Source organism: Hippocampus guttulatus, chromosome 5, assembly GCF_054856545.1.
Source record: "Hippocampus guttulatus isolate MCC_2025c chromosome 5, RoL_Hgut_1.0, whole genome shotgun sequence".
NCBI lineage: Eukaryota > Metazoa > Chordata > Actinopteri > Syngnathiformes > Syngnathidae > Hippocampus > Hippocampus guttulatus.
Window position 1 is genome coordinate 1358004 of NC_141265.1, and position 11682 is coordinate 1369685.

The following is an 11682-nucleotide window of genomic DNA, read 5'->3' on the forward strand; positions in this document are numbered from 1 at the left end:
TTTGAAAATAAAGCTATTTTTTTATTGTCATTGCATTCAACATGATTAGATCAACTGTCATACGTAGTAAATTTTCCCGGCAAACGGAAATGAAACACCGAAATCTCCGCCCCACCCCCCCCTCCCCCAACACGGACACAAAATATGCTTATTATCAAGATTAATATCATTATCACACTCTGTATTTCAAATCAGAAGCCTTGGTATTTACCCATGGTCTGCGTGTGGCGTGGATAAGATTTGTCGTCGTCGTCGTCGTGCATGCACCCACTCGCACACGTGGTGTCGATATTCGTGTAGGATAGAAAATACAACTCACTGTACATTTACACATATTTCCATCTTCCCTTAGTAGACGTGTAAGTGCTTCATAAATAGATTCATTTTAAACGGGACATTTGGGTTTTTGTTTTTTTTGTTTGTTTTTTTTAAAAAGGAGCCTTCCAGAAAAGGAGTGCAAAGGGGGGAGGGGGGTGGGGGGTCGGGCAGGGTCGCCGTGAGGAAGGTGGTGAAGTCAGTGATGATGACGCTAAGGCAGTGGTTCTCAAATTGGAGTACCCCGACGCAACCCCGACAGTCAGCAAATTCATATGCCCCAAAAAACAGACACGCTCAACAAATGACCATTAACGTCTTCCGCTAACAACCCGGGCTAAATTTAGCTCCCCCTTGCCAGCTAGCAAACTTGGACCAGAGAGCTTTTGAAATTTCTTTGAGCAGCATGAAATTTGGTAGACACGCCGTACCACGAGGAGAGACGCCAAAAATAGCCACGACGGAAAAGTGTGCCTGACGTATTTTCGGCTTATTTTTGACTGCTGCCAGACAGTTTTTGACAATTCACCGCCTAAAACTTGTTTCAATAAATGATTTCGGGTTGGCGTGTCTTTCGCGAATCGATACACAAAAAAAAAGTCTCAAGGAGCCACGGCTGACCAGGCACAGGAAATTTGCTAATTCGCTTTTTCGTTCCCATCTCCGAGAGATAGTTCCAAATAGTCAAACCCCCTGAAATTGAAGCCAATTAGTTTTTGCTGTGTCGTCACATTTTTGAAAGCGAATCAAGAAAGCAAAGCGGAAAAAAAAACAGAGCAACCAAACGGCTACGTCGGCAGCGTCGAAATGCGCTTTGGTGCATGATCAGCGAGCGGCGATGGCTAAATATCACGTTTGGGTATTTGCAGTTTTCCACAAATATCGAAGTTAAATATTGACTGAAAAATGAATCGTGTCCGTGCCGTGGCACGTGACGCCGCCGCCGAGGTGCGCATCGCGATTGACGCGTCGGCCTGTCGGCCGATCTTTGTGCTCTTTCTTGCCAAGATGGAAGTGCAATCAGGTCAAACTTTGCTCCCGGTATCCCAACTGACACCAGATGGAGGAGCCACGTTTTAGCCGGCTTGTTCGGCAAAGAACTTACAAAAAGTCTTTGCCGCACGTACAGACGCACACGCTTTGGGTGCTTGTTTTTCCAATCGAATCAGATCGGCGGTCATTTTTACTCTCGCCTGTACCCCAAAAGTTTGAGAACCTCTCCTCTTAGGGCACATAACTGACAGGGGGCCATTACGGATTTGAGGGTTGTTGTTGTTGTTTTTTGTTTTGTTTTTTCGCGGCGGCAGAGAGCTGCGCCCCCCCCCCCCTCCCCCGCCCCCTCCCCAATCCCTGACGGCAGTTCCCGGGCCCCTGAGTCAGTTGTGTGAGGTCATGTGACGAGATAGGTGGTGGCGCTCTCGGAAGGACTCGTTACAGATGGGACACTTGAGCTTCTCCTCGCGCCGCCGCTTGACCAGGGGCTCCATGGCGTACTCCTTCTTGTGGTGCGAGCGCATGTGGTACACCAGGTCCGAGGTCATGCGGAAGGAGGCGTTGCACTTGGCGCACCAATTCTGGGCCGGCAGGCAGAGGGACGTGAAGGAGGGCGGCAGCAGCGTGAGCGCCGAGGGCATCTGCAGCTGGACGCCGCCCGAGTTCTTGGGCCAGAAGGTGGCGGCGGCGGCGGCGTACACGAAGGGGCTCTGCTTGGCCACGCCGCCCGGCACGGGGCAGTTGGCGCCCAGCTCGGCGCCCTGCAGCTTGGCGGCCAGGTGGTCGGCCTGGTAGAGGCGAGTGGACGAGATGGTGTCGCCCACCGCCGGGTGGCAGTCCAGCAGCTTGGGCGGCATCACCAAGGGCGAGATCTGGGAGTAGCTGGATCGGGCCGGTTGGCTGAAGGCGCTCTTGCGCTCGCCGCCGCCCGCCTGGCTCACCGAGGTGAAGGCGCTCGCCAACGGCAGGCTCTGGGGCGGCTGCGTCTCCGACAGAACCTGCCGGATGTTCGGGTGCTTGTCCGGGGGGCCGCCGCCGGGACGGTCTTTGTTCTCAGAGTTTTTGCTGCCGCCGTGGTTCTTGAGCGTCTGAACCGCCTTCTTGACTTCGGTGAAGGCGCTGCATTTGGTCTCGGAGGAACCGGACGAGGAGAGCGACCTGTGGTTCTCCTCCAAGCCGTACACCCCTCGGTAGTTCTGCGCCGACGTCGCCAACTCCTCCTTGGACTTGGACTGCGGCAGGCCCGGTCGTCGGCACTCCCGCTCATCCGCGGCGCAGAACTTTGGCTTCCCCGAGCTCTCGCTGCACACCTCGGCTTCCCTGTCGCTCGGCGGGCCGCCGGTCCGGTTGTTCTCCATGTCCCGAGCCAGGTTGTGAAAATCCGTGGAGGGTTTGCCGCCATCGCCCTCGGCGCGCCCGCGCTTGGGGCTGCCCCTGCCGGACGTCGTATTCTGCCGCTCCGGGCTGCGCTCCCTGCCCGGCTCCTCGTCTGCTCCCGTCAAGCTCTGCAGTCTTTTGGTGCAGCGGAAGCGCAGGTGCGCCAAAAATGGGAACTCAAACTGGAACCTCTGACTGCAGTCCGGACACGAGTGGTGGGATGAACCTTTTTGGAGACAAAGACGTCTTCATTACTTTCTGATGACACGTCATACTTTCACCGATCAAATCCAGAATTTCTCCTTCTTTGCCAAACACCTGAAACTACGGCTGCCGGTATTTTTGGATTCACAATCCCGGTCCTCGAGGGTTGGTATCCTGCATGTTTGATGTCGCCCCGCTCCAACCCACCTGATTCGAATGCTCTGATCATCTCCGGGCTCTGCAGAAGTGGGATAACCCTCCCGAACATTCGAATCAGGTGGGTTGGACCAGGGAGGCGTATAAAAACCACCAAGATACTGGACCTCCAGAACCGGAATTTCCTGCCCCCGCTCGAGAGTTTAGATCACAAAGTAACCAAAACCTCCACCTCCCAGCGGTATTTTTAACGGATCTAAACCACTTCCCGCTGTTGCTCTGCATGCACTTTGCAGTGGCTCCGAATCGCACCTTTGCTCTTGGCGGGCGCCCTGGCAGCGGTGAGCAGCAACAGTTCCACCAGGTCTTTTCCGTACCACACCAGCAGCTCTTCGTCCTTCTCGATGCGCCTGAGCGAGCGGTAGAAGAGTTGACCGTTCTTCACGTAGGCTTCCAGGTTCTGCTCGTCTTTGTCGCGGGCCGACTGAACCAGGCGCAGCCACATCAGGCCCTCCGATGTGCTGTTGGCGGCCGACGTGTCCACCTGACAAAAGCGAGACCAGGCACCTTATCGTTAGCGCCGTTCAGGTCGCCATTTGGAAAATTCACCTTTTTTTGAAGGGGGTGGGTGGGGAGGGGGGGGGGGAAACCCTATTCCCTGCTTATTCCCTTTTTAGTCACTACTAAAATAAGAGTGGAGGAAAGAAAAATAATGTAATTATTTTTTGCCATTTTCAGGAAGCCAAACCATTTCTATATGTGATCCACTTTTGGGACTGATTGGTGAAAATCCAATCAAGTCGATGTGGAACCACTTTTGGAGGTGACTTCTGTCGCCATCATTGGAGTGACCACCCCATGAAATACCAAGATTATAATTAGAATATATATTAGTTTGTGTCCAGTAGTTCAGTTTTGTTTAAAAAAAAATAGATGAGCTTCCTTTTATTTTCACGTTGCGAATTCATGTTGAAAGTGGATTTGGTTCTTTTTGTTCCATTTCAGTTTCTGGCGACTCTTCAGTAGTCCCCCCCCCCCCCCCCCCCATATGTATTTCACGACTTGACTTGAATATCAGGATTTTATTTTGTCAAAATATTGCAAAAATATCACAATTTAAACTTTATTTTTCCCTCCCCTAATATTGAGTTATTACGTTTTCCCTCCTTTCTTTTGCATCATATCATTCATGTATTTTCTATAATAAGATTGTCACCATGTCCCGATAACAGCATTGTTACATGAGATAGGTTCACTTATTTAAATATCCTGATGCCCCACTTCCCCTTCCCAAATATATTATTTGTCACTTATCATGCTACAATTCCTGGTAAAATATTTAAATACTTAATAGATGCTTTCCATCATCACGTCATTCCCGAGTCGGAATATCTTTGTCGGCAAACTATCCAAATGTCATAAAATGAGACTGTTTTGTTTTCTCACCTACTTATCATGATTGGATTTTTTTTGGGGGGGGGGGGGCTATACAGTATTAATTATCACAATACCATGATTTTCAGAATAGCAAAATCTTGTTATGATATTGTGGGTTTCTCTTCGATTTTCATCCCTGAGATTAAAATAGGCTTTGCCCTTCTTTTGCCGTATCTGATATCATGACTGGCAAAATATCGCAAGTAACTCTTCCGTTCCTATGGCAGGAAAAATAAAGTTCAACATGATAAATTGCATGTAACGTGATCATTTAAACAGTTTTCACAGTTTTCACATTTAAAATGTGATGCATTTCCATTTTTAACAAGACAATTTATCACGTTAAAACACGATGAAGTGTCACGTTAGTATTTGATTAGTTTGACTTCCGGTTCAGGTGACGGGCGGAGTCATTATTGTACCTTTTGAATCAAACTTCGGCGTTACGTAACTTTGCCGCGATTCTAAAACACTGTAAAAACACAAAAGGTACTGAGAAAGAAAACGAGGCTGAATGTTTAGAAATATTTAGGATTTAAAACAAGACCTCCGCGAGTCACCTGAACCGAAAGCAATTACTTCCTTTGATTTTTACCAAATGCGGAAGTGAAAGTTTTAACGTGAAAACGCAACACGTAAACGTACCATTTTAAAATGTACCGTACAATAATGAACTTTTGTGTCGAGCAACACGCTTAGTTAATGTTTCCCGTAAACACGTCTTGGCGGTGTGACGGTATGCTTTTTTTTTTTCCTTACCCGGAAGATGTAGGGCGCGGTGCGCTTGTCGGTGGCCTTGAGCGCGATGAAGGCGATGCTGTCGTACATGGACATGTGGCTGAGCACGCACGGCCCGAAGATGGCGCTCTCGGGCACGTCGCAGGTGGTGTAGACGCTGGTGAAGATGTCGGTCAGACACTGCTGCACCGCCTTGGCGTCGCCGTCCCACAGCTGCGCCTTGTGCTGCGAGCTCGACTCCTCCATGGCCGCCGACCTCTGCGTGGCACACAAGCGCGCGTTCACACGCATTTAGGAAGCGCAAGACAAAAATGAATAAAACAAAATAAAATAGATCCCCATTTGCGCGTCCACAAAAGAGAAACAATCATTTTGGTTTGGTTCACCTAAACACCCGAAAAGTGTTTGTATTTCCCTCCACGCCGAATAATGTTCAGAAAAACAATGACAATATTCACGAAGGAGACATTTAAAGCGCTTCTCCGGACACCCCAAAAGGGGGGGGGGGGAAACCAAACGTCACTGCAAATTCAACCTCATCACGGCATCACCGTGTTGCATAAGCATTGACGTGAATAAAATAATGAAAATATACTGATGATTTCGTGTCTTTTTAACCAACAACAACAGGTCATAACATTGGTTCCAAACATTCATTGAAAAACACACAGGTCGACGATTAACGTTACAATTCTTCGAGCTATTATTTCTGTTTTTACACGTTGAAAAAAAAGTCAGTTCAAAATAGGCACGGACGACGGACACAAACTCCTGAAACGGCTCTCATTTGGGATTTGCGTCACGTGTAAATTGCATCGCAAATCATAACTCCCCAAAAATGGGAGCAGTAAGCTGTAATGTGCGTCGGGGGCCCGGCGAGTATTTCACAGGATTTATTTTCTACTCTATTCGGTGCAATATTCTTCAGTTTAAGGCGAACTTTGTCTGCATTATTATCGCGTGCAATTTTAAATCAATTGCGTGTAGTTGCTGTTCATGGCATCCTGGGTGTATTTTTGCAATGAACCAAACATTTTTGAAATCACATTGCTGAATCTTTTTCCGTTTTATTTGCATATATACTGTATATATATATATATAAAAAAAATTAAAGGGATGTATTATTGTCGGTGACAGGGTTCCGTGCAGTGTTACAAAAGCACGTCCGGGATTTTAATTCTTTGAGAAAAATAAAAATATTACGGTTTAATCCTGATCCCGTCATAAAGGCATCCATTCTTTTTTTTTATCCTCTTTTCCTCGCTCCTTCCACCAGCCTCATTTGCATAATCCGCCACTTCCCACCCGACGTGGGAGAGAGTAATTAAAGCAGCACCGACGCTTCATTATGATGATGATGATGATTTATTTCTTTTTCTTTTTCTTTCTCCCCCAGCGCGAAACCCTTGGCGTAAACTTGCCCCCTAAAACACGCGCAAAATGTCATCACAACTACAAACAAGACATTTCAACGTTTCAAAAGAAACAACAATCATGGCTTTTATTTATTCGAGCGTTTATTTCAAACGAAATGAAACTCATTTGAATCGCGAGTGCCGAAATGATGCGGTTTTGTGTGAAAATACGATTTAGAATTTGCCGTTTTGCTGGGATTTCTGCACCGGTGGAACGGCGGAAAAATGTATCGATTTAAAACGCAATACACGAGGAAACACCGTCATTCCAAAAAAAAATAAATCTTCATCATCAATGGAATACTTTTCGTCAGCTTTGACAACAAATGAGGTCGAAAAAAAAAAAAGGATTCGGAATTTGATATGACTTCGCACGGACCCTGACTGCTTTTCGAGACGAGCAGCTTCCCCGCGGTGCAGCACAGCCGTGATCGGAATCACGGTTTCGGGGTGCTCGAGGACGAGTCGGACCCCTGTTCGGCCTATCAGCCTTTTGACACCCCCAACCCCATCATCATCCTATTATTATAATTATTACTATTATTATTATTTTTTTTATTTATCATAATGATGATGATTGTTGTTGCGTCTTCAGCCCCTACCTCTTACGCAGATTCGGAACCAAATAATCCACAACCCGGAGCGGAGCCACAAGAAGCGACGAATAAGTAAGTAGCAAAGCCTGCAAAGGGGGGGGGGGGTGAAAAAAAGGGAAGAAAGGACGTTGCGTTTGTTTCCTCAACGTGTCAGAAGCAGGACGCGTCGCGCTCTGTCCCGGTGGTGCGCGCGCGGGCGACGTGTCGGGATGCTGCGGACGACTCGCGGGGCGACGCGCGGGTTTTGTTGGCCGCGCATAATCTCCCCAATGAGGCGTGTCACTCCGCGTCTCCTCCTTTTAACTCTTCACTGGCCGACTGCCGCTTGACGCCTCTTATGATGGGAACCCCCCCCTCCCCCCCACCACACCCCCCGCCCCTCCGTGCCCGCCTCCACCCCTCATTATTATTGTAATTCTCATCAAAAGCCTTGATGCTTACTAACTCACTTTGGGGAAATGGAATTTTAAGTCTAATTTCACCCGGGGAATGTCTTCTTGCTCCTACTTATTTTCTTAACCCTCTCATAATGAAGACGGAGGTAAATAGACCTTTGATCAAGTCGGAACAACCTTCTCCACCTCCTTGCACCGGTGCCGCCCGCCAACGGAAGCCGGCTCGGGTGACTCATCAGCCGGCATGTCCTGCGTCGTATCCTGCCGGATTGGTGGTGGTCCACGAACTCCGTGCGTACCAATGTAGTCACTCATTACGCGATGCCAAAGCGTCAGGTGGGGTCTTTTTATATGAAGCTTCTCCGCCCGCAGGATCCCGATCCCGATCCGAGCGCCGATCCAGCCCGTGAGCGGCAGCCGGCCCAGGGGACTCCGCAAGCGGGCGCGTCTCGGCTCAGCGTCCCGCAGGAGTGCTACGGCGGCGGCCCGCTAAAGCCTATACTAGACTCTTTATTTATTTTCATGCGTTCTAACTAACGTCAACTCAAATGGGCATTTTCTCACTCTCAATTTGCCTCAAGGCATGACTGTGTACATCTCAAGTTTATTCGGGGTCCACCGCAGTCCACCGGCCGGCCCAGGAGCCTCGTAACGCAAGTCCAAGGCCACGTTTTTAGGTGCACTCCCTTCTTGCCAAACATTGAAAAACATAAGCCGTAAATAATAGTGACCGACATCGATCTTTTATTACGTTCGAATTGCCTCAACCTTCCCCATCCCGAACACCCGGAAGCTCCTCGGACGGCCTCGCTCAGCTCTGCATCTCGACACTTATGGACGGTGGCCCGCTACCAAGCAGTATGTCGATTTATTTTCATAGATCATTGTAAATATTGAACCGAATTGAGCGTTTATGACCTCTATCACACACGCCAATGGTCTAATTGCCAAACAATCTTCTCCTCCATCCCAGTTTCCACCTCCGGCCCCGCCCGCCGGCCGAAGCCGACTCAGGAGGCTCCTGACGCGGCCTTGCTCTGCTCAGCATCCCGCCGGAGAGGTAGAGGCGGCTGTCCGCTCTCCGGCAATACCCCGAGGCGCACTCAGGGGGCGCCAACGTATAATGCTCCCGGCTGTGTGAGGCGAGTCAGCCCCCCCCCCCCCATTCCTTTTTTTTTTTTAATACCTTGATGTCAAGTGCATGATTCATAAGCACTTTTAAAGGCAGGAATATGATGACAAATTGATGATGGTATTAAAGTGTAATCACACACTTTTTTAGCTCAATAATTTCCACTCAAGATCCTCTTGAGGCGACTAATGATACAATTTGAAGATGTCTCGTCCTTTTAGGTGTTTGCCCTTGTGTTCCATCATAAATCCATCAGATCAATGGCGGGGCCGCATAAACAAATAAGACCTTCATCTTTTGGGATTATTCTAAATAAATCAAAACGGCCAAACAAACAGAATGCTCCCGAAAGCGGCTCGTGTGGTTTTAATTATATGTAGAACCCCCCCCCCCCCCAAAAAAACAGTGCTACCGAAGCATACTTGTCATACAAATCAAAAAATATCCTCGTTTACTTCCTCAGACTCTACGAGGATGTTTATGTTACGTTGATTATGAAACAGTACAATCGCCGTAATAGACCTGTAGTGTGTCGATGTAATGAAATTCGATGTAAGGCCAATAGCATCATTACCAATATCCAATACGTAAGGCAATAATGTGAAATACAACACACACACATTGCAAATCATACACACAACAAAAAAAAAGTAGCCTACAACACACACGTACACCCGATACGCACTACCGCATATTCCACAATATGCTCATGTAGACCCACACATTCACACACCCCCATTCAAAACATGCACTGAGACAAACACTCACGCAAGAATGACACCATACAACACAACTCAAATGCATACATCTCACACACAATGCAGACAATGCAAATGGTACTTTCTTGATCTGACGGTGGCAAATACAAGATGTCAAAACGTATACAACACCCCCACAGAGCAGACAGAGAGTACAACACATGCACAGACATGCACAGACACACACAAAAAAAAAAGACACAAAGAGCACTCAAACTTCAAACAAACACCCCAAATTCAAAAAACAGTCTAAATAGAACACTTCCTTGTATGCTTTGTGTGGTTTGTCCAGCTGGACAATCCAAGTTCGTTTCACCTTGCGGTCACAAACAGACACCCAAAAACATTCACCGTCAGGATTTTCTGGTAAAGAGCAGAAATTCAGGGTTCCATCAATCATAGCACATCGTCCAGGTCCTGGAGCACAAAAGCCGCCCCGGACCAATGCAGGACCACCACCATGTTTGACTGTTAGTATGATGTTGTTTTTCTGGTATGTTGTGATCAATCAGGTACGTACTAATTGACCAATTGTCTACCATGATGGATCAACGGATGCCGTGTTAATAATACTGATTTAAAAGCAAATGGTTGCGTTTGTTTGCGTGTACAAACATGATGAACCCATCAAGGGTGACTGGCAGTTGTCGTGAGGCAAATCGTCGAAATACCTCAGAGGAAGGAAAAAAGGGGATTTAAGAAAAAAAAAGATGAATTAATAATAAGCCACTCAACCCCCCCCCCCCCACCACCCACCCCCGTTTAAACTGACGATTTATCCAAAATGGGGAACGTGGCCAAGAAATATTGTGTAGGGCACATATGGCACTTCAGCTGCCATATGTGCCACTTTTCACTAAAATTGGCAATGACGTCCGTGATGGTCAGCGGCAACTGCCAAAAACACAACCAGGCCCCAGCACGGTGGGGACGTGGGGGTGGGGGGGGGGCTCTGCTTGAGGAGTGAGGAAGGCTGGCGAGGGTTCATATCATCACAGAAGAAGAAGATGGGGGGGGGGGGTTGGTAATGAAAGACGCTCACCAAGCTCCAGTTACCACATTAACACAACACGCGCACACGCACACAAATCTATAGAACAGGCGCACGCACGCGAAGCGCACAAACACGGAACTTGCGAAAAGATAATACATACAGTACATAGAATAAAAGCAACGGACCCACTTTCTCTTACAGACAGACGCACTAAAAGAACGCAACACACATGGCATCAATGCAAATAACACACACAGACCCAACACAACACCATCATTTAACACAGAGGTGTGGAAACTACGGCCCGCGGGCCAGATCCGGCCCGTTGGTCTTTTTAATCCGGCCCACCGAAGGTTGGTCCACAATTAAGGTTCGATGTGAATGATTTCATTCATTTTATTTGGACTTGTAACGACAGGCATTTCACCGCCAGGTGGCGCATTGACTTGAAGTTGCAGAACACAAGGGGTGGGGGGGGGATCTTATCGACCACCTCGGACCTCTGTATCACTCTACTTCTACTGGTCTGATCACAACCCATCTGTAGCAATGCACAGGCTAAAATAGGCCATCAACAACACTGTTGTCTTTTAAAAAAGTATATTAATACAGTACATTCATGCTTTTGTTCTGTTGATGTTTGATATGGACTGTCAACAAATGCATTTTTTTTTTTATGTACCATAGCTTGCAGGCCCTTCTGTCAAATTTTAAAAGTCAATGCGGCCCCCGAGCCAAAAAGTTTGCCCACCCCTGATTCAACACACCCAGATTTTAAGGAATGCTCTCATCGGAACTAATACGGACAATCTGACATGTTAATTAAAAAGGATGAAAATCCAGATAAGGGATACGGGATCTAAAAAAAATGTGACCGCCTAAAAAAATCCGAATATCTGCTTTTTGGAAAGCACATTTTGCGGCACAATTGTGTAATGTGCAAAAAGGGTCGAGCGCATATAGGGACCTCCTTCAGAGTAGATTGTCCTCTTGTTGCCTTCCTTTTCGTTCCCCAAACCCGAGCCTCCATCCATCCCGCGCATCCCATCTTTCCCAGTCCAGCTGCCAGAGCGGCTCAAGGCTGAGGGGTGCACTGAGGCGCCGTGGCAACACTTAATGTCTCCAAGCCTCTCTGGCCTCGGGGCGTCCTCCATAAAACACACAAAAACACA

General features: G+C 47.9%; 1 protein-coding gene and 1 long non-coding RNA gene across 2 annotated transcripts; one reads left to right on the forward strand and one right to left on the reverse strand.

Annotated features, from left to right (window-relative positions):
• Nucleotides 1-7514, reverse strand: prdm8b (PR domain containing 8b). Its single transcript, XM_086112383.1, has 4 exons — nt 7238-7514; nt 5242-5478; nt 3358-3589; nt 1-2911 (listed from the first exon to the last, which is right to left on the reverse strand). The coding sequence occupies exons 2-4, from the start codon at nt 5464-5466 to the stop codon at nt 1692-1694; spliced, it is 1677 nt and encodes a 558-aa protein (XP_085968509.1). The 5' UTR covers nt 5467-5478; nt 7238-7514; the 3' UTR covers nt 1-1691.
• Nucleotides 7515-7667: 153 nt separating this feature from the next.
• LOC147204599 (uncharacterized) lies at nt 7668-8821 on the forward strand. The gene is made up of 3 exons (XR_015101030.1): nt 7668-7917; nt 7999-8484; nt 8600-8821. It is a non-coding gene; the product is annotated as an uncharacterized LOC147204599 (long non-coding RNA).
• Nucleotides 8822-11682: the final 2861 nt, after the last annotated feature.

Excerpts from the sequence above, each read along its gene's own strand:
- prdm8b (XM_086112383.1), bottom strand. The coding sequence starts at position 5,466 with ATGGAGGAGTCGAGCTCGCAGCACAAGGCGCAGCTGTGGGACGGCGAC. Across the intron at positions 3,590-5,241 it reads CCGCGCCCTACATCTTCCGG|GTGGACACGTCGGCCGCCAA; the intron begins GTAAGGAAAAAA and ends CGCTTTTGTCAG. Across the intron at positions 2,912-3,357 it reads GGCGCCCGCCAAGAGCAAAG|GTTCATCCCACCACTCGTGT; the intron begins GTGCGATTCGGA and ends GTCTCCAAAAAG.